This window comes from Erinaceus europaeus, chromosome 12, assembly GCF_950295315.1.
Source record: "Erinaceus europaeus chromosome 12, mEriEur2.1, whole genome shotgun sequence".
Lineage (NCBI taxonomy): Eukaryota > Metazoa > Chordata > Mammalia > Eulipotyphla > Erinaceidae > Erinaceus > Erinaceus europaeus.
In genome coordinates this window covers 49,838,616-49,865,949 of record NC_080173.1, presented here as the reverse complement: position 1 = coordinate 49,865,949, position 27,334 = coordinate 49,838,616, and the positions used below count along the sequence as shown (strand labels likewise).

At 45.1% G+C, this 27,334-nt stretch overlaps 1 protein-coding gene across 3 annotated transcripts; it reads left to right on the top strand.

Moving 5' to 3' along the window:
• Positions 1-548: 548 nt before the first annotated feature.
• Positions 549-27,334, top strand: GSDMA (gasdermin A). 3 transcript variants are annotated; one of them, XM_007531018.3, is made up of 12 exons: positions 549-705; positions 3,727-3,945; positions 4,111-4,291; positions 11,640-11,805; positions 12,644-12,740; positions 13,785-13,832; positions 14,216-14,242; positions 15,730-15,750; positions 16,934-17,088; positions 17,564-17,678; positions 21,548-21,621; positions 26,738-27,334. In XM_007531018.3, exons 2-12 carry the CDS (start codon positions 3,732-3,734, stop codon positions 26,978-26,980), a joined length of 1,341 nt encoding a protein of 446 aa, XP_007531080.2. In that variant the 5' UTR covers positions 549-705; positions 3,727-3,731; the 3' UTR covers positions 26,981-27,334. The 3 variants fall into 3 exon arrangements, with proteins under 3 accessions (XP_007531080.2, XP_060059541.1, XP_060059542.1); XM_060203558.1 differs by having other exon boundaries at positions 15,730-15,762; XM_060203559.1 differs by lacking the exon at positions 15,730-15,750.

The window sequence follows — 27,334 nt, the reverse complement described above, 5'->3', positions numbered from 1 at the left end:
ACAGGAAAAACAGAAAATCATTGGGTCTATATCCTCCTCTGCCTGGACAGATATATGCAACCTAGCAGCGCTATGGAGCTGAATATGCAACTAAAACAAGTGGAATGAGGGAGTCATACAGGTTGACAGGCAGAAAGATGAAGGCCCTCTGGCCTCTCTGCTTCTGGAATCTAAAGACACGCAAGATTTCTTCTCCCCATATCACACCCACAAGGCCTCCTCATGGATCTTAAGTGCTTCCTGATGACAACAGATGATGACAGAACAAACATGGCTTCCCTCATCACATGCACATCCCAACTCCCACAGCCTCTCCCTACAGGTTCTTTTCTCCAAGGGGCCTTCCTTCCTCTCCTCTCAACCTCTCCACCAGCCTGCCTTCAGTCTCCACCTGTATCTGAGGCCTGGTTCCACCCACCCACGCTGGCACCTGCCTGGTAGCTCCCTATCCACCCCCTCAACCCTCAGGAGGTCAGGGCCCAGGGCCCGGGGCAGGGCAGAACTGGTTGATGCTGTTCTCCCAGAAGGGAAGCTGGAGGGGAGGGGTTACTGGGGCGGGTGGGGTCCTTGGAAGCTGACATCCCTGCTCCACTGAGGCATAAAGTAGCAGCCTGTCAGTGGTGAAGAACAGTCATTCAACCAACAGTGATCCCTGGGCCCTCACTCCAGAATCAGCTGCCAAGCAGGACCTACCTCTACTTCCTGGTAAGAACTTAATGTCATGGTGTGTGTGTGTGTGGGGGGGGGGGGGGGTTGAATAATAGATAGATACTGGGACAAAAAGGGTATAGGATGCTCCAGATCCCAGAGAGACAATGACCCTGATTGATCTTGGGGAGGGATGGAGAAGGTGCCCCATGAGCACCTTTCTGTCCAGAGGAGGCTTCAGTCAGCTGAGCCCTTCCTGGGTGTATCCACCTCAGCACCCAAGTGGGAGGTTGTCCTGTCCTTCCCATCCTTGCCCTCATGGGAATGAGGCATGAAAAGAGAACATTGGTGGGAGTCCGGAGGTAGCGCAGCGGGATAAGGGCACGTGGCTCAAAGCACAAGGACCAGCATAAGGATCCCAGTTCAAGACCCGGCTCCCCACCTGCAGGGGAGTCGCTTCACAAGCGGTGAAGCAGGTCTGCAGGTGTCTCTCTTTCTCTCCCCATCTCTGTCTTCCCCTCCTCTCTCCATTTCTCTCTGTCTTATCTAACAATGACAACATCAATAATAATAACTACAACAATAAAACAAGGACAACAAAAGGGAATAAATAAATATTTTTTTTAAAAAAAGAGTACATTGGTGGGGCTGTGTGGTGGTACACCTGGTTGAGTGCACATGTTAAAATGCACAAGGACCCAGGTCCCCACCTGCAGGGGGAAAGCTTTGCAAATGGTGAAGCAATGCTGTGGGTGTCTGTCTCTTTCCTTCTCTATCACCCCTTCTCTCTTGATTTCTGGCTGTCTCTATCCAATAACTAAATAAATATTACAATAGAAATTAAATATATATTTTTTAATTTACTTATTTTCCCTTTTGTTGCCCTTGTTTTTTATTGTTGTGGCTATTATGTTGTTATTGATGTCATTGTTGTTAGGACAGAGAGAAATGGAGAGAGGAGGGGAAGACAGAGAGGGGGAGAGAAAGCTATACACCTGCAGACCTGCTTCAGCGCCTGTGGAGCGACTCCCCTGCAGATGGGGAGTCGGGGCTCGAGCTGGGATTCTCACGCAGGTCCTTGCGCTTTGGCACCATGTGCACTTAACCCGCTGCACTACTGCCCAACTCCCAAAACTATATTTTTTAAAAAAGAGTACATTGGTATCCATGTGGTTGGCAAAGTGGCCCCATGAGAGAGAGAGAAAGAGAATGTGTATGTATGTGTGTGTGTGTGTGTGTGTGCTGTGTGTGTGTGTGTGTGTGTGTGTGTGTCTGTGCGTGTGTTGTCTGCATCCCTGATACTCTGTGAGGTGCTCCCTGTGTCAGGGGTGCTGTGAGAGGTAGTTGGTTCTAGGTCAACTAGTGTTATCTCTTCCACCCACAGAGATAACACAGCTGTGCCACTGGCTGCCCAGCCAGAGCACCTAGACTTGAACCTTAAAGCCAGAGACCCAAGACTGTGACCCTCAGGGTTTTCAAAATCCCACATTTTCCAGGGTCCTCTTACCCCCAGTATGGCTCCCAGGATCACACTTATTCATTCATTTGCTCATTCATTCTTGCCACACACATTTCACAAATTCCAAACCTGTGCCAGACACTGTGCTTGGTGTTGACGCTGCAGAGATGACTAAGACCACTTCCTGTCCACCAGCAGGCCACAGTCGAGTAGGCGAGAGAGCAGGTGCACTGGGCATAACAAGAGGAGGTTGCAGGTACTTCAGAAGGGCACAGGCTGAATACACTCGGTGCATGGGGTGGAGTCATGAAGAGGTGAGGGGAGAGATCACAGAGGAGGTGACCCAGTTAAGCCTGAAAGGGCGAATAAGGGTTCTTTCTTTTTCTTAAATTATTTTATTTATTTGGATAGAGATGGAAAGAAATTAAGAGGGGAGTGGGGAGATAGAGAGGGAAAGAGATAGACACCTGCAGCACTGTTCCATCACTCATGAAGCTTTCCCTCTTGCAGGTGGGGACCAGGGCTTGAACCCAGGTCTTTGCACATTGTAGCTCAACCAGGTGCACCACTACTCAGTCCCAATAGTTGTTTTTTTTTTCAGGAATTTTAAACTTTATTCAGGAAAATTAAAAATAACCACATAAGGGACCGGGCGGTGGTGCTCCTGGTTGAGCGCACATGTTGCAGTGCACAAGGGCCCGGGTTCAAGCCCCTGGTCCCCACCTGCAGGGGGAAAGCTTCACAAGTGTTGAAACAGTGCTGCAGGTGTCTCTCTGTCTCCTTCTCTGTCTCCCCCTCCCTCTCAATTTCTGGCTTTCTCTATCAAACAAATAAAGATTAAGAAAAAAAGAATACCTACATGTTAGGGTACACGTGGGTCAAGAGAGAGAGTGAAACAGATAAAGAAAGAGAGAAAGAGAGGGCCTGAGAACCCTTACTCACATGATGGCAGGCTCACCTAGGCAGAGAGAGAGAGAGAGAGAGAAGAATAGGATTCTTTATATGAGGGGTAATGGTGGACGGGATTGGTAAACAGAGAGGGCAGAGCCAAAGAGCCTGGAAAATGCCTGGATCTGGTAGTCAGGTGGTACCTGCTAGGAAGAGAGCCTGCTCACCTGTGAGCCAGGGGGTGAGACTAAGGGAAGGACAGGGTACAGGAAAGCCACCTCCACTCAAAGAAAGGGCAACTGGATGAGCAGCGTTTGCCTCCTCAGGCTCTAGCCATCACAGCTCTCTGGGTGTCGCTGTGTGAGAGAGACTCTACGTCCATCACTAATGAAGTGCTCCGACCAGGCTCCAGGCTGAGAGGAGAATAAATTTGAGTGAGAAGAGCCTTTGACAAAGAAAGAAGCCATCTGGCTCCTCTGGCTCACAGGGTGTTGTTTCAGCTCTGGTTCCCTTCAGCCCTGACATTCTGATAACCCAAGCATCTTTAGGGGTGTCCCTCCCCACTCTCAAGCCAGTGGCCAGTGATCTCTCTCTCTCTCTCTCTCTCTCTTTCTCTCTCTCTCTCTCTCTCTCCTCTTCTCCTCTTCTCTTCTCTTCTTTTCTCTTCTCTGTCTCTGTGGCCTCTTCATGACCTGGTCTCCCAACTTTCTCTCCAACCTTGCTTCCACCAGACACAATGACCTTGTTTGAAAATGTCACTCGGGCCCTGACCAAACAGCTAAACCCTCGGGGAGACTTGACACCCCTGGACAGCCTCATCGACTTCCAGCACTTCCATCCCTTTTGCCTGGTGCTAAGGAAAAGGAAGAGCACGCTCTTCTGGGGCGCCCGATACATCCGCACTGACTACAACCTCCTGGACATGCTGGAGCCAGGCAGCTCGCCTGCAGGTCAGTCCTGGGCTTGGGCCTGGGGACCTAGGGAGGTGACCAGATGCCTACCCAAAGTCCCCTCTGATGAGGTGTCATTGAGCCCCCACTTCCCCTAAGGAGCTCAGGAGGTGGGGAAGAGAGCTGCCTTTCAACCCAACTGCCTTTGTCTTCTTTCTCCTGCAGATCCAACGGACTCAGGAAAGTTCAGATTTAAGAACATGCTGGATGCCCGAGTGGAGGGAGATGTGGATATGCCAAGGACAGTCAAGGTGATGGGGACTGCAGGGGTGTCCCGGAGTAGCACCCTGGAGGTCCAGACACTCAGTGTGGCTCCCAAGGCCCTGGAGACCTTGCAACAGGGAAGGTGAGAATGGGCAGCACTTGGGGGCTTCCAAGAGATGTGGAAGGGTGTAGGGAAAGGTGAGTTTTGGTCCTGAGGTCCCACACACTGACCTTCACCTGTGTAGTCACCACCGGGAAGGGCGCTCTAGCAGGTGACCCTTCTGGCCTACTGGTCCATTCAGACCTTTCTGTGACCACTCTTGCACTTCTCCTCATCCTTTCATTTCTTCCAGAACTTTTCTACCCACTACCTTACACACACACACACACACACACACACACACACACACACACGGGTCAGGTGCTCACTTTAACTTAGAGTGGGATCACATCTCCTTCTACTACTTCTTGCTTTCTTTCATGGAAAAAAAAATAGTGAGGTTGCATGAAAGTTTTTTAGGTACCTTCTCACACTCAGACTCCATGAAATACACCAAGGAGAGGGATCTTAACTGCTCCACACTGTGACTGGCCACAGCATTTGCTCCCCATAAATGAAGCTTCATGCCTGGCCACCTACACCCCAGGCCACCCTGAGAAAGGCTGCCCCAGCAGTGCAAGGGGTGTGGCAGTTGCTGGGGCACCTCAGATGTTTGGCTTGATGGGGAGCTGACTTTTAAGTAGTTAAGTAGTAGTTGAAAGAGAGGTGAGGGCCAGGAGGTGGGGGGGGGGAGCTGGGGTGCTTATGGAGTCATTCAGTCAACAATTACATAGCCTCGATGAGTGCAAAGCATCCTACTAAGTACTGAGATGCCCCAGAACAGCCTAGTTCATGAACATTGCCATCCAGAGGCCGGAGGGATGGGCAACATGTCACCTAAGGCAAGTGCTATAGAAGGGGTTTGTCTGTGTGCCGTGGCAGGTCAGAGGGACTGTCATCAGGGGAAGCAAGGACAGAGAGACAGTTCAAGATCTAGGCATGAAAGACAACTGGGGTGGGCAGGCAGTGGTGGACCCAGCTGAACTCACCAGTTACCATTTGTGAGGACCCAGGTTTGATTCCCCCACCCTCACTCCCATCTGCAGACCTGCTTCATTGCTTGTGAAGTGTCCTCCTCCGCAGGTCTATCTCTGTCTGTCTATGTATCTATCTATCTTCCACTCCCTTATCAATTTCTCTATCCTATCAAATAAAATAGAAAGAAAGAAAGAAAGAAAGAAAGAAAGAAAGAAAGAAAGAAAGGAAGGAAGGAAGGGAAAGAAAAGGAAGCGGGAAGGAAGAGAAGGGAAGAGAATGGAATGGAGGAAAAAGAAAAAAAAATGAAAAAAAATGACCACCCAGAACAGTGGATATTGCTGGAACCCCAGCAACAAACCTGGTGTCAATATGAAAAAAAAAATTAAAAAGAAAGACAACTAGAAAAAAAAATTTTTTTAAATAAAAATAAAAAAGAAAAAAAGAAAGACAACTAGAAGTTGGACATGCAGGGCTGGGAGAAAGACATAAAGGTACATGGGTAAGAAATTTCCAGCACTCAAACCTACAAAGAATGTGAAAGCCAGAGTAGACAGTAGGAGTGGAGCTAGTGGACAGTGAAAATGAACCCCAGTCGGGAGTTAGGCGGTAGCGCAGTGGGTTAAGGGCACATGGCGCAAAGCGCAAGGACCTGCGTGAGGATCCTGGTTCGAGCCCCGGCTCCCCACCTGCAGGGGAGTCGCTTTACAAGCGGTGAAGCAGGTCTGCAGGTGTCTATCTTTCTCTCCCCCTCTCTGTCTTCCCCTCCTCTCTCCATTTCTCTCTGTCTTATCCAACAATGACGATATCAATAACAACAATAATAATAACTACAACAGTAATAAAAACAACCAGAGCAACAAAAAGGAAATAAATATCAAAAAAAAAAATCTAAAAGAAAGAAAAGAAAATGAACTCCAGTCACTGAGGCCCAATGTGACTAGTCAAGGAGATGGAACCATTCTGTGAGGTCCAGGGAGCCCTCAACAGCATTCTAATGGGCGCTGAGATTCTTCTGCCCCTGGAGCAAATGCATCAGGTAGAGGACAAGGGACAAGGAGATGAAACAGACAGATCACAAGGTCAGATCAGAGATTAGATCAGAAATGTCAAGTGAGCACCTGAGATGAGAACAACAGTCAGAATGAAAAGGCCTTTGGGGTGCCCAGACTACAGAGCAAGGAAGAGATCTGTCAAAGATAGTTGATAGAGACTGAACAGATAGGTGGTCTGGGAGGTGGCACAGTGGGTAAAGCACTGGACTCTCAAACATAAGGTCCTGAGTTCAATCATTGGCAGCACATGTACCAGAGTAATGTCTGCTTCTGTCTCTCTCCTCCTATCTTCCTCATGAATAAATAAATACAATCATCATCCAGGAGGTGACGCAATAAATAAATAAAATCTTTAAAAAGAGAGAGAGAGAGAGAGAGATTGAACAGACAGCATGATGGCTACAGTTAATCACTCAGTCTTGTATACTGGAAATATACTAAGAGAGTAGATTGTGGGTGCTCTCCCCATGCACAAAAGAGTGATGACTATGTAAGGAGATGGGAGGGGCCAGGCGGTGACACACCTGGTTGAGCACACATTACAGTGCTCAAGGACCCAGGTTAGAGCCCCCAGTCCTCACCTGCAGGGGGAAAGCTTTGCAAGTGGTGAAGCAGTGCTGCAGGTGTCTCTCTGTCTCTGTCACTCCCTTCCCTCTTGATTTCTGACTGTCTCTGTCCAGTAAACAAATAAAGATAATGTAAGGAGATGGGTATGTGCATTAGCTTGACTGTGTAGATCACTTCTCTATGTTCATATGTATCAAAATATAACATTTTACACCTTAAATATCATATATATATATATTTCTTTTTTATATTTATTTATTTTCCCTTTTGTTGCCCTTATTGTTTTTATTTGTTGTAGTTGTTATTATTGTTGTTGTTATTGATATCATCATTGTTGCATAGGACAGAGAGAAATGGAGAGAGGACGGGAAGACAGAGAGGGGGAGAGAAAGATAGACACCTGCAGACCTGCTTCACCGCCTGTGAAGCGACTCCTCTGCAGGTGGGGAACCAGGGGCTCGAACTGGGATCCTTAGCTGGTCCTTGTGCTTCCCACCACGTGTGCTTAACCCGCTGCGCTACCGCCCGACTCCTGAAAATATATATATATTTCAGTCAGGGTTATCACTGGGGCTTGGTGCCTACATGATAATTCATGGATCCTGATGGGGTTTTTGTTGTTGTTTGTTTGTTTGTTTGTTTTGATAGGACAAAGAAAAATTGAGAGGGAGAGAGGAGAGACACCTACAGCACTGCTCATGAAGAGAGCATGGTAATGTGTGTGCTTACTGGGTATGCCACAGCCCAGTGCCTAGTATGTAGTTATTATTAAAAGAAATAAAACATAATTTTTAAAAGATAACTCTGAAACTTGACCCATGTGGGGATATTAATAGGAATAGTAAGACAGAGTTTGGAGGTATGCGTGGTGACCCAGGAGGTGACACTGGCTGAAGTACTGAAGTTACAAACATGAGGTCTTGAGTTTGATCCCTGGAATTGTATATGCTAAATGCTCTGGCTCGCTCTCTCTCTCTCTCTCTCTCTCTCTCTTCCCTTTCACTGCCACTAATAAATAGACCTTTAAGCAAGATCAGAAGAGAAAACACTAAGCAGAACCTGGACTGGAGTTGGTGTATTGCACCAAAGTCAAAGACTCTGGGGCGGGGGGGGGGGGAATATAAGTCCTGGAAAAGGAGGTTATATTGTTATGTGGAAAACTGAGAAATGTTATGCATGTACAAACTATTGTATTCACTGTCAAATGTAGAACATTAATCCCCCAATAAAGGGAAAAAATAAATAAATAAACCTTTAGGGGATGCAGCGGGTTAAGCACGCATGGCACAAAGCTCAAGGACCTCTTAAGGCTCCCAGTTCGAGCCCCTGGCTCCCCACCTGCAGTGGGTGTCGCCTCACAAGCAGTGAAGCAGGTCTGCAGGTGTCTATCTTTCTCTTCCCCTCTCTGTCTTCCCCTCCTCTCTTGACTTCTCTCTATCCTATCCAACAACAACAATAGCAATAACAACAACAACAACGAACAACAAAGGCAACAGGAGGAAAAAAAATGGCCTCCAGGAGTAGTGGATTCATAGTGCAGGCACCAAGCCTCAACATTAACCCTGGAGGCAAAAGATAGATAAATAAACCTTTATTAAAGTCACAGAGGGGACGGGCGGTAGCACACTGAGTTAAGCGCACATAGTACGAAGTTCAAGGACCAGAGTAAAGATCCCGGTTCCAACCCCCAGCTCCCCACCTGCAGGGGTCAGTTCACAAGCAGTGAAGCAGGCCTTCCGGCGTCTATCTTTCCCTCTCTTTATCTGTCCTTCCTTCTTAGTTTCTCTCTGTTCCATTGAATAAAAATAAATAAATAAGACCACAAGAAGCAGTGGGTTCATAGTTCACTGAGCCCCAGCAACTGGAGGCAAATAATAATAATAATAATAATAATAATAATTAAAATAAAAGTCATAGAGTTGTCTTTACTACAAGGTTTCCAAGAATTTTTTTCCAAAAAAAATAAGTGTATTTGGAAAGAATGCATGAGCTCTTTTTTGGCATTTTGAATTTGTGGCTCTACAAAGTCATCAGCTGAGCATGTTCACAGCCCATTGGAGCCCGGGAGAGAAGTCAGAGTGAGGAATCATAGGAGGGGACTGGAGCAATAGCTCAGTTGGATAGAGTGCTGCCTTGTCATGTGTACCAGCCAGTTTCAAGCCCAGCCTCCGCTGCATTAAAAGCAGCTTCAGCGTGGTAGTCTCTTTCACACTCCACTCTCTGACTCTATACAGAAAAATAAAAATAAATCAAAGGCAGCAGGCATCTACATAAAGATGAAAACTATAGGAACCTAGGGGATGTTAGATGGAGTTTGGAAACAGAATCTTGGGGGGACATAACAATTTAGGGAACCAAAGAAATGAATACCCAAGATGCAGGTGGAGTGGATGGATTGAGAAGTTGACAGGGTTGGAGCAGAAGCAGGGCAGCAGAGTGTGACGTGTGCACTTAACAAGGTGCACCACCGCCTGGCCCCGGCAGCAGAGTGTGGTGGAAAGCCTGTGGGAGACAGCCGGCCGGCACAGAGAGTCTGGGCAGCAGGAGCCAGCATTGTGGCAAAGTAAGGAAAAGGTTTATATATATATATATATTTCCCTTTTGTTGCCCTTGTTGTTGTAGTTATTATTGTTGTTGTTATTGATGTCGTTGTTAGATAGGACAGAGGAGGGGAAGACAGAGGGGGGAGAGAAAGATAGACACCTGCAGACCTGCTTCACCGCCTGTGAATCGACTGCCCTGCAAGTGGGGAGCCAGGGCCTCAAACCTGGATCCTTACGCCGGTCCTTTCGCTTCGCGCCACATGCACTCAACCTGCTGCGCTACCTCCTGACTCCCAGGAAAAGTTTTGAGTGTGGTGGGTAGAATTAGAAACAGAAAGCAAGGGAGTCCGGCGGTAGCACAGCGGGTTAAGCGCATGTGGTGCAAAGCACAAGGACCAGAGGAAGGATCCCAGTTTGAGCCCCTGGTTCCCCACCTGCAGGGGAGTTGGTTCACAGGCGGTGAAGCAGGTCTGCAGGTGTCTGTCTTTCTCTCCCCCTCTCTGTCTTCCCCTCCTCTCTCCATTTCTCTCTGTCCTATCCAACAACGATGACATCAATAATAACTACAACAATAAAACAACAAGGACAACAAAAGGGAATAAATAAATAAATAAATAAATGTAAAAAAAAAAAAAAGAAAGAAACAGAAAGCAAATTATAGAGAGTTTAGGAGTGAAATTACCTTTTGAGATATTTGCCAATTAAGTGAAAGAAAGAAGTAATTTGAGGACGAGGCAAGAGCCAAGATTTTATTTATTATATATATGTATATATATATATATATATATATATATATATATATATATATATGAAAAGCAGAGGAGCAAGTGGTGAGGGGAATTTGGGAAACTGTTTTTTTTTTTATTCTAACCAGTTATTTAGTTAAACTACACTCTTTCATTTTTTTTCTTTATTTCTACTACCACAGTTATAGCTAGAACTCTATGTTTGCAAAATCCCACATTGCTACCAGACTGTTGTTGTCTGATTGGTTTTATTTACCTTTTTAAATTATTGTCTTTATTTAATGGATAGAGACAGCCAGAAATCAAGAGGGAAGGAGGTGATAGAGAGGGAGAAATACAGAGAGACACCTGTAGCCCTGCTTCACCACTCGTGAAGCTATGCCCTGCAGGTGGGGACCAAGGGCTCGAACCCGGGTCCTTGCACATTGTAATATGTGCACTCAACCAGGTACGCCACCACCCTGCCCCCTTTGGTTTTATTTATTTTTAAAGAATCATTTATTTATGTGATCCAGGAAGTGGCACAGTGGATAAAGTACTGGACTCTCAAGCATGAGGTCCTGAGTTCAATCCCCAGCAGCACATGTGCCAGAGTGATGTCTGGTTCTTTCTCTCTCTCCTCCTCCTCCTCCTATTTTTCTCATGAATTAATAAATAAAAATCTTTTTTTAAAAAATAGTCATTTATCTATTAATACAAGAAAGACAGAGGAGAGAGGAGAGAGAGAGAACCAGAGCATCCCTCTGGTACATGTGATCCTAGGGATCAAACTCAGGACCCATCCTTTTTGTCTTTTTTAGGATGCCGTGCTTTATACTCTAGCTAATACTCATGCTAATACTCTAGCCACTGTGTCACCTCCTAAGCCAACTTGTTTGTTTGCTTGTTTGTTTGTTTGTTTGTTTTAAGATAGATGGTGAAATACGTGGGAGGAGGGAGTAAAGAAGGAGAGATACCATAGCACAGGTCTGTAGTTCTTGAGCCCTTCTCCTTGCAGGTGGCCAGAGGCCCAGACCCAGACCTTCATGCATAGTAAAGTGTGCGTTCTACTGTGTGAGCCACTTCCTGGCCCAAGAGGAACTGGTTTTTAATAGCAAGAGAGAGGATGAGTGATGGAGAAAGAATATCCAGCATAGGTGAACAAGACTGAGAATATGGAAGAAAGGGAAAGAAACCTACCCCTGGACCAGAGGGAAGGAGAGAAAGCAGCAGCCAGGCAGCTCTGTCCTGGGCCAGCTGCTGCCCCCTGATGATTACCGAGTGCCTCTCTCAACAACCTGGGAGGTCGGCGTTATTATCTTCATTTTACAGAAGAGGCTAAGAAGACTCAGAGGAGCTTCCCTGCTAGCAAGCAGGAGATCCGGGGCTTGTTCTCTGTCCAGCTCCAAATCCTGCCCCCTTCCAGGGCAACATCACACTTTGCTCCTGGAAGGGACAGGAGAGAAGGGTGTACCTGGGACAGGAAAGAGGATTCAAAGACGCCCTTATGTTTCTCCTGCCCCAGGAAGCTGACAGCAGAGCACCCATTCCTGAAGGAGATGCGGAACCGGGGGGAGAACCTGTACGTGGTGATGGAGGTGGTGGAGACAGTGCAGGAGGTCACGCTGGAGAGGGCTGGCAAAGCAGAGGGCAACTTCTCCCTCCCATTCTTTGCCCCATTGGGATTACAGGTTTGTCACTTTCTTTCTCTCTCCCTCTCTCTCTCTCTCTCTCTCTCTCTCTCTCTTTCAACCTTTCCTTAGAGGCTGCATTAACTTTGCTCCACCAGTACTCATGACCCAGGATATTAGAAAGGACCCATTCCCCCCTGCTTTCCCAGTTTCTGGCTTTAACTTGGGGGGGGGCAGCATACTTGCCTGATGCTTCGAGGAACTAGCAGAAAGCGATGCTCAGTCATAGGTTAGTCATAGGTTTTCATCCATAGTGCTCCCAACTTCAAAGAGAGACATCCTTGCTCTCAGAGACTTCTCATCTCATGGAGAGACTTAGTTGTGGAAATCCAAGGCATAGAATACAGACTTGGAAAACTGTTAGTAAGTAATGCCCTACATCCCTATGTCTACTATGTATAAATATTCAAGGGGTGAGTTGAAACCAGGCATGCAACCAGGCATGCAAGACTTCCTAAAGGAGGTGAGCACGGTGGGGCTGGATGGAGAGTAGAAAGGAGGCAGGGTCTGGATGGAAGCTTTAAAATGGAACAGGGATGCACAGAAATTAGGTGATGGAGCAAGTCTGCACAGTTCTTTCCTGTGTCTGACCCAGGAAGAGACATAGATCATTAGAGAGATGACCAGGGCAGAAGGGCTTTGAAGTTCATTCCAAAGAGCCTGGAGTGAGTGGAAATGAGATCAGATACCACCATAGGGCTCCTGGTTTATCTACCCAAAGGCACTCAGATCAATCCTCTGTCTGCCCCTCCTACCACCACCACCCGCCCCCGACTCCCAGCATCTGTCTCATCCTTAGGATTTCTGCAGATTCACAAACCCTCTTGTCCAATTCCAGGGATCCATAAACCACAAGGAGGCCATAACCATCCCCAAGGGCTGCATCCTGGCCTTCCGAGTGAGACAGCTGATGGTCAAAGGCAAAGATGAATGGGGTGAGCAGTGACCACATGTCCTCTCCTCAAAACAATAGTTACTGGCATAGGGGCCAGGAAATAGCTGAACAGGTACCACGCACGTATGCCTGGTTGCATATGAAGCTCTAGATTTGAGCCCTGACACTGCATGTGGGCCCCAGGAATGACACCACCAGTGGGCATCCTAGGGATCAAACTATGATCATGAAATAGTACTGTGATGTCTCTCCTCTCCTCCCTTTCTTCCAATAACAACAATAAAAAAAATCACATAATTAGGTTGGTCAGTTAACTCAGCAGTGATATCATGTATGCCAGGCCCTGAGGAGTAAATTTCTTAACACCACAAAAATAAAGCATTACCTGGGCCGAGGGAGACATTACCTGGTAGGGCGCATGCCTTGCTGTGCTCATGGCTTGAGTTCAAGCCAGGAGAGCTGAGGTAGCTGGGGGAAGTTCTGGTGCTGTGGTGTCTTTCCCTTTCTCTGTGTCTGTATCTGAAGTAAACAACAACAACAACAACAAAAATTGACCCAGGAGTGGTGAGATCCTGCATATATAAAGAGGAGGAGAAGAAGAATAAAGAGGATGAAAGGAGAAAAGGAGGAGGACAACTTAGACAACAACAATGTTCTTCATGCACCAAAGCTCAGCATCTTGTCGGGGCGGGAGGTGAAGGAGGGTATTGAATTGTGGTACTACCACAGGGGCCCTCTCTGGAGAGGAAGTGCAGGGACCCCCAAGATCTAAGCACCCCCGAATGCCAGGCAGGATGAGAGCTGGCAGCGGAGGAGGCACAGAGATGCACAAGCACAGCTTCTCCTCTCAAGAAGTCTGTGGACAATAGAGGAAATTAACACAGACACTAAGAATGCAAGGCAGCACACAGTATTATCACTGGGATCCAGAGGACTTGCAAAAGGATTGAGGCAAAGCAGGGAACTGGTGTGGCGTTTGAGGCCAGGCTCCTCGCCCCTAGCAGTACTCAGGAGCTTGACGCTAGAAAGGGAAGTGAAGGTCAGCTGGTAAGAGCCTTCCTTCTCTCGCCCTCACTCTTTACAGAGATCCCACACATCTACAATGACAGTATGCAAACCTTCCCTCCCGGAGGTAAGAGACTTTCTGGCTCCCCACATCTTCTGCCCTATTCCTGACATTCTCTGCTAAAACCCTGTACCTTCTAATAGTCTAGACCATAGTATCCCAAAGAGTCCCTGGCTTTCTTTCCCTGCCACTTTTAGAAAGACTGATAGAAGCTTATAAATACTGCCCAAGGGAGACAGAGAAACAAAGACAGAACTGGAAAGGCATGTTCTGCAGCAGAAATAAGACTCAAAAGCAGCGCGTGTCCTCAAATTGTGGGGGCGGATGAGCTGACATAATCGTTCCGTGTTTTTATAATGATCCCTGACAAAGCTGCCTTGACAACTGCTCTAGATTAAAAGGCACAGATAGGCTGTGTGCTGACATATGTGCATTATTTCTTCCTTCAGAAAAGCCAGAAGAGGAGAAGTTCATTTGTAAGTGTTCCTTTTCATGTCACTGCAATTTTCTTGACTCTCAATTTTTTTTAAATATTTATTTATTTTCCCTTTTGTTGCCCTTGTTGTTTTTCATTGTTGTTGTAATTATTGTTATTGATGTCATTGTTGTTAGATAGGACAGAGAGAAATGGAGAGAGAAGGGGAAGACAGAGGGGTAGAGAAAGACACCTGCAGACCTACTTCACCGCTTGTGAAGCGACTCCCCTGCAGGTGGGGAGCCGGGGGCTCGAACCAGGATCATTACGCTGGTCCTTGCGCTTTGCGCCACGTGCACTTAACCCACTGTGCTACTGCCGGACTCCCCTCTTGACTCTCAATTTTAAAGACTACAATCTTTCTGTCTTCCTCTTCTACATGAAGCTGATAGAGAACATAGTAGAGCAGACTTCAGTTGATAATAACATGTGGGAGAAATTTTAATAGCCTAGGGGAAAAAAAAAACAGTGAAAGAGGAGGTCTTATGTTTAGCAGGTCTGAAGCTCAGATTTCTGTCCTCAAAGATCTTTATAGCTATAACCTGTCTCTCTCTTTCTCTCCCTCCCTCTCTCTCTCTCTCTCTCTCTCTCACACACACACACACACACACACACACACACCCCTGCAATGCCACCCACCAACACCAGGTGTGAACCACTGAGAGGACTGCGTAATGGCAACTCAATCCAGGCAACCTTTTCTCAATTGTGTTAGCTTCTCTCTTGATTATTTTCCCCTCCCACAAATGGAGCCAAGAGGACCCTTAAAGATGGATGGGATGGCTGGGGAGGTGACTCAACAGCAGAAATGCAGAACTTGCATGCATGAAGACCTGCAGTGCTGAATCTCCAGCACCACATATGCTGGAGTTCTTGCTCTGGTCAGTCTCTCTCACAAAATACATACATTAAAATGTTATCAATGCAAGGTCCAGAAGGCACAGTGAACTTGAAAGCATGAGGCCCCAAGTTTGATTCCTGGCATTCCATGTGCCAGAGTGATGCTCTGTTCCCTCTCTCTGTCTCCCTACCTTGTATTAATAAATAAATAACATCCTTTAAAAAAGAGAGAAAAAATCCACATGCAGCCAGAGACCTCAGGCATGAGGTCCCAACTTCAATCTCTGGCATTGAATGTACCAGAGTAATATTTTGGCTCCTCCAGCCCTATTAATCAATAGACTAAACTGTAAAAAAATAATAATAAAAAACAAAATGAAAGCTTATCAATGGGATCTCCTGAAAGGTGAACCTATTTCCTAATCTCCATTAATACCTCACCCCCTGGATATGGCCCCATTCTGAAGGATTACACTGTAACTATGTTTTCTTTCTTTTTTTATTTCTTTATTGGGGAATTAATGTTTTACATTCGACAGTAAATACACTAGTTTGTACATGCATAACATTTCCCAGTTTTCCATATAACAATACAACCCCCACTAGGTCTTCTGTCGTAACTGTATGTTTTCTTTTTCTTCCCCTCAGTTGTCCAGGCATCTGACGTTGGTATGGAATTTTGTGAGTTTCTCCCAAAATTCTGGCATGAAGCCAGTGAGAGGATCAACCGGGTGGAGGAAGGGAAAACAAGTGCTGTGTGGGAAGTCCAGGGAACTGGAGCCTCTTCCAGGAAGCCACTCTCTCCAAAGCAGGCCATGCCCTGCTCCTAGGATGCAATACCCCTAGAGGGTCAGGTCAAGTCAAGCTCTCCCTGATCCACCCACATCCCTGCATACAGAACAGCTGCCTTAAGAAATTTCTCTCTGTCCCTGTCCAATAAATAAATTTTAAAAAAGAAAAGTTAAAAAAAGAAAAGAAATAGCCAGTCACTAAGGTCATTCTTTGACAGCTAACTCAAAAGAGGGGGGAATAGGTCTTTGTTCTCAACACACACAAGCACAGACCCGACACCTGCAAATTTCACTGCTCCAGGCAGCTTTTTCATTCAGAAAGAGAGAGAGAGAGAGAGAGAGGGAGAACCTTCCATAGTATCTCCCAAAGGACTCTACCTTTGGCCACATGCTTGGTATAGCATGCACTCTACCCAGTCAGCTATCTTTCTTTGACCTTGCTCTCAAAATAAATAAATAAATAAATAAATAAAATTTAAAAATTAGAGACAACAAAAAATTGAGAGAGAAATAAGAGATAGAGAGAAAAAGAGAGACTCCTGCAGCACGGCTTCTCTGCTCATGAACCCTCCACCTCCTCCAGGTAGAAATAAGGACTTGAACCTGGGTCTTTGGACACTGTGGTGTGTGCTCTACCAGGTGTGCCACCAACTGGCTTCCTGTTCTCAACTTTTAACTTGCATCTTGGAGAAAGGAAAGTGTGTTGTCTCCAGCTCTGGGATGGAACCTGGGAATCTCTGGGATCCGAATATGTTGTGGATGATAATAGGGGTATGGCTCACCAGCTTACTCTGTCTTGCTCACAAGCAACCAGCACCTCAAGACAGGGCTGGAGGGTAATTCATAGCCTTTTTCCTTCTGCAAAGAGAGAGAGGAAAAGAGACAGACAGAGAGAGAGAGAGAGAGAGAGAGACGGAGGTGGATCAGGTTCAAGCCAGAAGCAGAGGGCAGAACCCAAAGAGGGCTGATTGAAGGAGCCCTGCAGGAAGAATCTAAGTGCATTAGAATGGGGTGGGTGCCAGATTGGGACATTTTGTCTGCCACATTTATTTTCCCCTTAGGGGAAGCGCATGAGGACTTCAAAACACTGAAAGAAGAGGTTCAAAGAGAGACCCAAGAAGTGGAAAAACTGAGCCATGCAGGGAAAAGCTCCCTGCTCAGCTCACTCAGCAAACTTCTAGGGAAGAGAAAGGAGCTACAAGACCTGGAGCTGGAGGTGAGCCCCATCCCCACCCACCCCACCGCATCGGGGCAGGGGCCGGGCGGGGAGGCGCAGAAGAGAGAAAGGTTTGGGGAGGTGTCAGTCGTTCTCACAATTGGTGGGTGAACTGAAACAGTAGAAGGTGGTCAGTGGTCAGGGGAATCTAGCATGCATACCCCCCTCCTCCCCCAAGGCTGGCCAGGAGCCTCACAGGCTGCCAGATGGCTGCTGCTCCCTTTGTGTCTCTGGAAAAGGGCAAACAGGACAGGTTCTCCACCAAAGCATATGCTCCCCCTGGTGGCCAGAATGTCAACAGCAGGCAGAAAGACGCTCTGCTTAAAGAAAGGTATGCTGGGCTCCTTGCAGAGACCCAGCCTTGGGAACAAAGGAACCAAGGAGTCCAGTACTTTTCCAAGACTGAGCGGGGAACAAGGACATGAGAGAATTATCACGTCACAGGATTGCTGTAGTCACCCGTCTTTCCCCACAGATCGAAGGAACTCTAGACAAAGGGCATGAAGTTAGCCTGGAGGCACTCCCAAAAGATGTCCTACTCTCAAAGGAAGCTCTGGGTGCTGTCCTCTATTTCCTTGGTGCCCTAACAGGTAAGTGAGAAAACAAAGGTCTTCATCTTTTTGGTGAAAAGAATAAATTCTTGACTCAATTCCCAAATTTATGAATGAATTAATGAGTAAGTGAATGGATGGATGGAGGATGGCAGGCAAACTATGCTATAGTGTAATAAGTAGTTTATATCTACATCTTATTGGTTTGGTTTTTTTTTCCAATTTATTTAAAGAGAAGGTGATTTCTTTTTTTAAAACTTTTTATCTTTATTTATTTATTGGATAAAGACAGCCAGAAATTGAGAGGAAAGGGGATGATAGGAAGGGAGAGAGACACCTGACAGCCTTGCAAAGCTTTCCCCTTGCAGGTGGGGACCGGGGGCTCAAACCCGGATCCTTGAGCAATGTAACATATGCATTCAACCAGGTATGCCACCACCCAGCCCCTCCAATTTTTTTAATTTAGTGGTTGGGGAAATAGCTCAACTGGTAGCACACAGGATTTGTATGCCTGAGGTTACAGGTTTGGCCCCCAATAACACATGTACCATGTGAAGTTCTGGCTCCTCTCACTCTATCTATATCATCTATATTTATATCTATATCTGTCATGTGAAATGTGAAAGTCTCTACTGTGTATTTGGTTTTTTATTTTGTTTTGTTTTGCTACTCAGCTCTGGCTTCTGGTGGTATGGAAAATTGGACCTGGGACCTAGAAGCTTCAAGTATTAGAGTCTACTTGTATAGCCATTATGCTATCTCCCCCACCCTAAAATAAATATTGTTAAATTTGTATTTACTGAGTAAGAGAGACCAGAGAGCCACTCTGCTCTGGCTTATGGTGGGGCTGGAGCTTGAACCTGGAATATCAGACATTTAAGTCCTGTGCTCTACTCAGAGCTGTCTCCCCAGCCCTATATCTACATATTTAAAAAATGGATTCTAGAACTAAGAGATAACTTACCCAGTAGAACACATCCTTTAATCCACACAAGGCCCTGGGCTCAAAACACAGGGCTATCATAGAAAGTACCAGGGAAGCTCCATGGAGAGTAAGATAGTGCTCTCTCTCCTGTGTGCCCTCCCTCTCTCTCTCTCTCTCTCTCTCTCTAAATTAATTAATTAAAAATGAAAGAATTGGAGAGCAAGTGCTGGCACACCTTGTTGAACACAAACATTACCACATGCAAACACTCAGGTTCAAACCCCCAGGCCCCACGTGTAGGGGGGAAGCTTCATGAACAGTGTAGCAGTGCTGAAGTTCTCTTTCTCTCACCTTCTCTAGCTCCTCCTCCCCTCTCAGTATCTCTCTGCCCTATCAACTAAAAAGAAAAAAGGAAAATATTGGATCCAAGAGACCACTCCATAGTATCGCACAAGCACTAAATCCTGAGTTCATTCCCCAACACCTCATTAAAAAATAAATATTAAAAAAATAATAATAAATAAAATAAATATTAAAATAAAAGGTAAATAGTGGGGGCCAGGGAGTAGTGCCCAGGATTAAGCACACATGGCGCCAAAGTGCAAGAACCAATGTAAGGATCTCGGTTGGCGCCCCTGGCTCCCCACCTGCAGGGAGGGGTGCTTCACAGGCGGTGAAGCAGCTCTGCAGGTGTCTCTCTTTCTTTCCTCCTCTCTGTCTTCCCCTCCTCTCTCCATTTCTCTCTGTCCTGTCTAACAATGATGACATCAATAACAACAAGAATGATAAACCACAAGGGCAACAAAAGGGGAAAAATAGCCTCCTGGAACAGTGGATTCATAGTGCAGGCACCACCAAGCCCCAGGGATAACCCTGGAGGCAACAACAACAACAAAAAGTAAATAGTGGGGAGCAGGGGTAGATAGTATAATGGTTATGCAAAGAGATTCTCATGCTTGAGGCTCAGAAGTCCCAGGTTCAATCTCCTGCACCACCATTAGCCAGAACTGAGCAGTGCTCTGGTAAGAAAAAAAAAAAGTAAATAGTGGGAAGGGATTGTGTGGTGGTGTCCCTGGTTGAGCATACACATTGCAGTGCACAAGGACCCAAGTTCAAACACCTGGTCCCCACCTGAAGGGGGAAGCTTCACACGTGGAGAAGCAGTGGCTGAGGTGTCTCTTCCTCCCTCTTGATTCTTCTATCTCTATCTAAAATATAAGTCGATATATAAATAAATAAATAGTGATCTAGGGGAAATGACATAATAGTTATGCAAAAAAAGATTGTCATGTCTGAGCTTCCGAATTCCCAGGTTCAATCCCCCCACACCACCATAAGCCAGAGCTGAGCAGTGTTCTGGTTTCTCTCTTTATCTTTCCTCTGTATCTTTATATATATTATGTCTTATTTTAATGATATATATATATATATATATATCATTAAAATAAGACATAATATTTTTTAAAAGAAGGTGCCAGGTGGTGGTGCACCGGGTTGAGCACACACGGTACAAAGTCCAGGGACCCAGGTTCAAGTCCCTGGTACCCACCCATAGAGGAAAAGCATTGCAAGTGATAAAGCAGTGCTGCAGGTGTCTCTATCTATTTTATTATTACTATTATCTCTATTTATTTGTTGGATAGAGACAGCCAGAAATTGAGAGGGAGGGGGAGATAGAGAGGGAGAGAGACAGAGAGACACCTGCAACTTGCTTGTGAAGTTTTCCCCATGCAGGTGGGGACCAGGGGCTTGAACCCAGGACCTTGTGCATTGTGACATGTGCGCTTAACCAGGTGCACCATCACCCGGCCCCTCTGTCTATCTATCTATCTCCTCCTTCCCTCTCAACTTCTGGCTGTCTTTATCCAATAAATAAACAAAGATAAAAAGAAAAAACTTTTAAGTAAACAGCAGGGGCTTGGGAGATGGCATAGGTTGTGCAAAAAGATTTTCATGCCTAAGGCTCTAAAGTTCCAGATTCAATCCTTAACATCACCACCGCCACCGCCGCCACCACCACCAACACCACAAACCAGAGCTGAGCAATGCTCTGGTAAAATAAATAAATAAATGCCTGGGCGTGTACTAGAGCTTTAGACTTAAGCGCATGAAGTTCCAGGTCCAGTCCTTTGCATTGTATTTGCCAGAATCATGCTCTGGTTCTCTCTCTCTCTATTCTCTCTCTCTCTCTCCTCTCTCTCTCTCTCTCTGTAAATAAAATAAAGGTAAATATATAAGGTAAAAACTGGTTTTAGTGTGGTCCAGGAAGTGGCGCAGTGATAAAGCTTTGGACTCTCAAGCATGAGGTCGTGAGTTCAATCCCTGGCAGCACATGTGCCAGAGTGATGCCTGGTTCTTTCTCTCTCCTCCTATCTTTATCATAAATACATAAATAAGTAAAATCTTTTTTTAAAATACATTCATTAAAAAAAAAAAACCTGGTTTTAGTGGTAAGCATTCATTTGATTCCCTTGAATTGTCTCAGGAAACATATAACCTAGTTTTACTAGTCACATATTTAAATGCAGATAGCTCAGCTCATCACTTATATGTTGACACATATTAACTTGAAATTTAGGGAGTCACATCTGAAATTGCAGCTGGATTTTCCTCTTCCCTCAGCATGGAACATTCCCCTTCCTATACCCCATCCCAACTTAGAAAAATTGTTGCTTCTTCAAGCTTAAGATGTTTGTTCCCTTAAGAAGCTTGCCCTCAATTCCAAAGCCAAAATAGATCTCTCGTCTCTGAATTCCCTTCTCCCCCTTATTATGAGCATGTGTTCGTTGTCTTTTCCAAGTGAAAAAACATTTTGTTTAAACCTAACATTGAGCAAATGTATCTGGCATAGAATAAGGATTCAATCATGGATCAATAGCTCAATGATAAGGCTGAGGTTCTGGAAGCACACCCGTAGGGTCTGTAGCTCTTCTGTACCAGCAATACACGTATCTTTGTCTTTTTTATCTTTTTCTCCCTCCAGAGCTAAGTGAAGCCCAACAGAAACTGCTGGTAAAATCCATGGAGAAAAAGATCCTACCTGTGCAACTAAAGTTGGTGAGAACAAAAAACAGCAGATGCCCTGGGGGGGTTGGAAGGGAATCAGCTAGAATTGGTGAAAAGGCTCCAGTTCTTTTTTCTTGTGTCTTAATGACAGAACTGCCCACTAAGACCCACTTCACATTTTTCCTCTCTCTTTCTTTCTTTTTTGCTCTTTCTTTTTTTTTTAGGATATACTTTTTTAATTGTTTTATTTTTTTAATTGGGGAATTAATGTTTTACATTCAACAGTAAGTACAATAGTTTGTACATGCATAACATTCCCCAGTTTTCCATATAACAATACAACCCCCACTAGGTCCTCTGAATCCTTCCTGGACCTGCATTCTCCCCACCCACCCACCCCAGAGTCTTTTTCTTTGGTGTGATACACTAATTCCATTTCAGGTTCTACTTCTGTTTTCTTTTCTTTTCTTTTTAATTTTTTTTATATTTATTTTCCTTTTTGTTGCCCTTGTTGCTATTTTCTTTTCTGATCTTGTTTTTCAACTTCTGCCTGAGAGTGAGATCATCCCATATTCATCCTTCAGTTTCTGACTTATTTCCCTCAACATGATTTTTTTCAAGGTCCATCCAAGATCAGCTGAAAACGGTGAAGTCACCATTTTTTACAGCTGAGTAGTATTCCACTGTGTATATATACCACAACTTGCTCAGCCACTCATCTGAGTTGTTGGACACCTGGGTTGCTTCCAGGTTTTGGCTACTACAGATTGTGCTGCCAAGAACATATGTGTACACAGATCTTTTTGGATGGATATGTTGGGTTCCTTAGGATATATCTCCATTAGAGGAATTGCAGGATCATAGGGTAGGTCCATTTCTAGCCTTCTGAGAGTTCTCCAGACTGTTCTCCACAGAGGTTGGACCAATTGACATTCCCACCAGCAGTGTAAGAGGGTTACTTTGACCCCACACCCTCTCCAGCATTTGCTGCTGTTACCTTTTCTGATGTGTGACATTCTCACAGGAGTGAAGTGGTATCTCGTTGTTGTCTTTATTTGCATTTCTCTGACAAACAGAGACTTGGAGCATTTTTTCATGTGTTTCTCAGCCTTTTGTATCTCTTCTGTGAATATTCTGTCCATGTCCTCCCCCCATTTTTGGATGGGGTTATTTGTTGTCTTGTTGTTGACTTTGGCAAGCTCTTTATATATGTCGGCATGTAAAGATCTTCTCCCATTCTGTGAGGAGTCTCTTGGTTTGGGTAGTGATTTCTTTTGCTGTGCAGAAGCTTTTTAATTTGATGTAGTTCCATAGGTTTATACTTGCCTTAGTCTTCTTTGTAGTTGGATTCGTTTCATTGAAGATGTCTTTAAAATTTATGCGGAAAAGAGTTCAGCCAATATTTTCTTCTAAGTATCTGATAGTTTGTGGTCTAAGTCCTTGATCCAAGTCCTTGATCCACTTGGAGTTTACTTCTGTATTTGGTGAAATACAGTGGATCAGTTTCATTCTTCTGCATGTTTCAACCCATTGTTTCCAACACCATTTGTTGAAGAGACTCTGCTTTCCCCATTTAATAGTCTGGGCCCCTTTGTCAAAGATTAGATGTCCATAGGTGTCTTTTTTTGCTCTTTCATGACCAGAGGTAAAAGAGTAAATTTATTGTTGCTCCTGCTGCTTCTACTGCTATTATTATTATTATTATTATTATTATTATTATTACCAGGCCTTTACCACTCCATCAACTTTTTTTTTAATTTTTTATTTATTATTGGATAGACACAGAGAAATTGAGAGGGGAGGGGGAAATACAGAGGGAGAGATACAGAGAGACACCTGCAGCAATACTTCACCACTTGTGAAGCTTTCCCCTTGCAGGTGGAGATCAGGAGCTTGAACCTGGGTCCTTGTGCACTGTAATGTGAGCACTTAACCAGACGCTATACTGCCTGGCCCCCCAAGTCAACTTTTTTTTTAGATAGAAAGAGACAGAGACAGAAATGTAGAGGGAGAGAAGGAGAGACATCACAACACTGAATTTCCTTCCAGTACAGTGGGGGTTGAGCTCAAGCCTGGTTCATGCACATGACAAAGCACTATCTAGGTGAGCTATCTCGCTGGCCCTTGCTAACCCTAAAGGGTAAGCTTCTAAGCTACTATCTAGGTTTTGTGTTTGTTTAAACCACTCTTGGTAGAGGAGATAGAAAACTCTGGCTTCGCTTATTCCTAGTCAAGCAATGTGAGAAAAATCTTTTTGTCGTTATTGCTTCTTTTGTTTTTAAGTAAGGGAATATTTATTTATTTATTTTATCAGAGCACAGATTAACTCTGGTTTATATTGGTTCGGGGGATTGAACCTGGGGCCTCAGAGCCTCAGGCATAAGAGTCTCTTTGCATAACCATTACACTATCTCCTCTACCCTTAAGAAAATCTTCCCCCCCCCCCAAGAAAATCTTTTAAGGGTGTAGCTCAGTGGGTTAAGCTCAGGTGGCGCAAAGCACAAGGACCGGCAGAAGGATCCCGGTTCGTTCCCCACCTGCAGGGGAGTCACTTCACTAGCGGTGAAGCAGGTCTGCAGGTGTCTATCTTTCTCTCTCCCTCTCTGTCTTCCCCTCCTCTCTCCATTTCTCTCTGTCCTATCCAACAACAAACGCCATCAACAACAACAATAGTAACTACAACAAGGCTACAACAAGGGCAACAAAAGGGAATAAATAAATTAATATTTTTTAAAAAAACATAAAAAATTTTAAAAAAGAAAATCTTTTAATGTGTCCATGTCTGCCTCAGTTCACTCCTTTGTAAAATGGGGCTAAAAAATAAATATACTGCCCACTATATAGGCTTGTTAAAAACTCAGGTGGTGGGAGTCGGGTGGTAGTGCAGTGGGTTAAGTGCAGGTGGCGCAAAGCACAAGGACCAGCATAAGGATCCTGGTTCGAGCCCCCAGCTCCCCACCTGTAAGGGAGTCACTTCACAGGTGGTGAAGCAGGTCTACAGGTGTCTATCTTTCTCTCCCCCTCTCTGTCTTCCCCTCCTCTCTCCATTTCTATCCGTCCTATTCAACAACAACAACATCAATAATAACTACAACAAAAAAACAACAAGGACAACAGAAGGCAATAAATAAATAAATATTAAAAAAAAAAAAAAACTCAGGTGGTGAGACCCAGGAAATGATGTAGTGGATAAAGCACTAAGCACAGGATCCCTAATTCAAGCCCTGGCATCACATATGTCAGAATGATGCTCTGGTGTTCTCTCTCTCTCTCTAGTAAATCTTTTAAAAAATAGTAAAAGTAGAACCCAGATGGACTTATAATGCTATGTCAATAAAGGAGCTAGAAAGGCTGGAAATATAGCTTACCTGGTAGGGTGCTTTCATTGAAATGAACATGGTCCAAGTTCGAGCCCCAGCATGAAAACACTAGTCCTCCTGAGAGAAGCACTGATGCTATGATGATATCTCTCCTTCTGTCTGTCTGTCTGTCTGTCTGTCTGTCTGTCTGTCTGTCTATCTGAATAAGTCAGCAAGGAGCAGTAAAATGGAGCATACACAGGGCACTGGTGACACACACACACAAAAAAAAAACTTAGAGTAAGAGGAATATAACTGATTTTTTAAATGTTTTTACTGTCTTTTTATTTACTTGATAGGAAAAAGAGAAATTGAGAAGGGAGGGGGAATAGAGGAGAGGCAGGTTAAGTGCACACATTACCATGCACAGGGACCTGGGTTTGAGCCCCGACTCTCCACCTGCAGGAAGATGCACGAGTGGTGAAGCAGATCTGCAGGTGTCTACCTTGCTCTGTACCTCTCTAGCTCCCCGGCCACTCTCATTTCTCTGTCCCATCCAATAAAATAGCTCTGAAATAGAAACAGAAAAAGACAACAAGGGCAACAAGAAGGAAAAGGGTGGCCTCCAGGAGCAGTGGATTCTTAGCGCAGGCACCGAGCCCCAGCGATAACCCTGGAGGCAGAGAGAGAGAGAGAGAGAGAGAGAGAGAGAAAAGGAGGGTTGCCACTAGAGGAGTAGATTTGCAGTGCCGGCAGCAATGCCCAGTGATAGCCCTGGTGGCAATCAAAAAATTAAATTAGAATTTTTTAATTAAAAGAAAAAGAATCAAAGACAAAGAGAGACACCTGCAGCACTGCTTCACTAATTATGAAGCTTTCTCCCTGCAGGTGGGTACTAGGAGCTTGAACTTGGGTCCTTGTGCTTTGAAATGTGTGCACTCAACCAGGTGTGCCATCAGCTGGCCCCTCTCTTTGTGATCTTTATGAGTCAGGATAAAGAAAAGAGACCCCGGGAGTCGGGCGGTAGCACAGTAGGTTAAGCGCACGTGGCGCAAAGCGCAAGGGCCAGCTTAAGGATCCCGGTTCGAGCTCCCGGCTCCCCATCTGCAGGGGAGTCACTTCACAGGCGGTGAAGCAGGTCTGCAGGTGTCTTTTTCTCCCTCTGTCTTCCCCTCCTCTCTCCATTTCTCTCTGTCCTATCCAACAATGGCGACATCAATAACAACAGCAGCAACAATAAAAAAAAATTTTTAAAGACAACAAGGGCAACAAAAGGAAAATAAATAAATGAAATTTAAAAAAATTTTTTTTAAAAAGAAAAGAGATCTCTCCCTGCCGAGCAGTGGCTTATTTGGTTAAGCTCACGTATCACCATGCGTACAGATCCATGTTAAAGCCTCCAATCCTACCTGCAGGAAGAAAGCTTCACAAGCAGTGAAGCAGGTCTGCAAGTGGTCTTTCTCTCTCCCTCTCCATCCACTCTTCCCTCTCAATTTCTCTCTGTCCTATCAAATAAAAAAAAATTTTTTTAATTTAAAAAAAGAGTGAGAAGGAAAAGAAAATAGTGCTGAGGAGATGGCATAATGGTTATGCAAAAAGACTTTCATGCCTGAGGCACCAGTGTCCCAAATTCAGTCCCTAGCACCACCATAAGCCAGAGTTTATGCAGTGCTCCAGCAAAAATAAATAAACAAATAAATAAATAAATAAATAAAATAGAAGAAAAGGTGGAAAATGGTAGCCAAGAGCAGTGGATTTGTAGTGCCAACACTGAGCCCCAGCGATAATCCTGGTGGCAAATAAAGAGAGAGAGAGAAAGAGAGAGATTTCCAATTCCTTCCTGTCTCATGCTATTTTGATCCTTCCAGGTGGAGAATACAATGGAACGGAACTTCCTACATGATAAAGAAGGCGTTTTCCCCCTGCAACCCGAGCTGCTCTCCTCTCTGGGAGAAGAAGAACTGACCCTGACAGAGGCTTTGGTGGGGCTGAGTGGCCTGGAAGTGCAGAGATCAGGACCCCAGTACACGTGGGACCCAGATACCCTCCCACACCTCTGTGCCCTTTATGCTGGCCTCTCCTTCTTACAGCTGCTGACCAAGGCATCCTAACTTGCCTTTTCCACCTGCTTCCTGCTCTCCTAAGCCTTCCCTACCTCACTGTACTGTCCTTAACATGTCAATGGGCATTTTAGAGCCACCAAGTTGCGAACAACAAAAACCCAAGACAATCTTTTATCTGTCCAAACTCACTTCTCCCTCTGCCCCAGGACTCCACCACCAGGTGGTCTCCTCTGTGATGTAATCCTCTAAAAGCAAAAGCACTCGTTTCAAAACCTGTGAACCATTTCATCAGATCACAAATATATATTATTTAATTTCCTATCCAGTCCCTCCTGCTTCTGCATCAAAAAAAAAAAAAAAAGACAATCAAGTTTACTGGAATTAATGAAAAATATTATTTCA

What these genes read in the sequence shown, in the direction of transcription:
- GSDMA (XM_060203558.1), top strand. Translation starts at nt 3,732, where the DNA reads ATGACCTTGTTTGAAAATGTCACTCGGGCCCTGACCAAACAGCTAAAC. An exon ending in TTGCCCCATTGGGATTACAG is followed by an intron (nt 11,806 to 12,643) that starts GTTTGTCACTTT and finishes GTCCAATTCCAG; the next exon opens with GGATCCATAAACCACAAGGA. An exon ending in TTTCCTTGGTGCCCTAACAG is followed by an intron (nt 17,679 to 21,547) that starts GTAAGTGAGAAA and finishes TTCTCCCTCCAG; the next exon opens with AGCTAAGTGAAGCCCAACAG.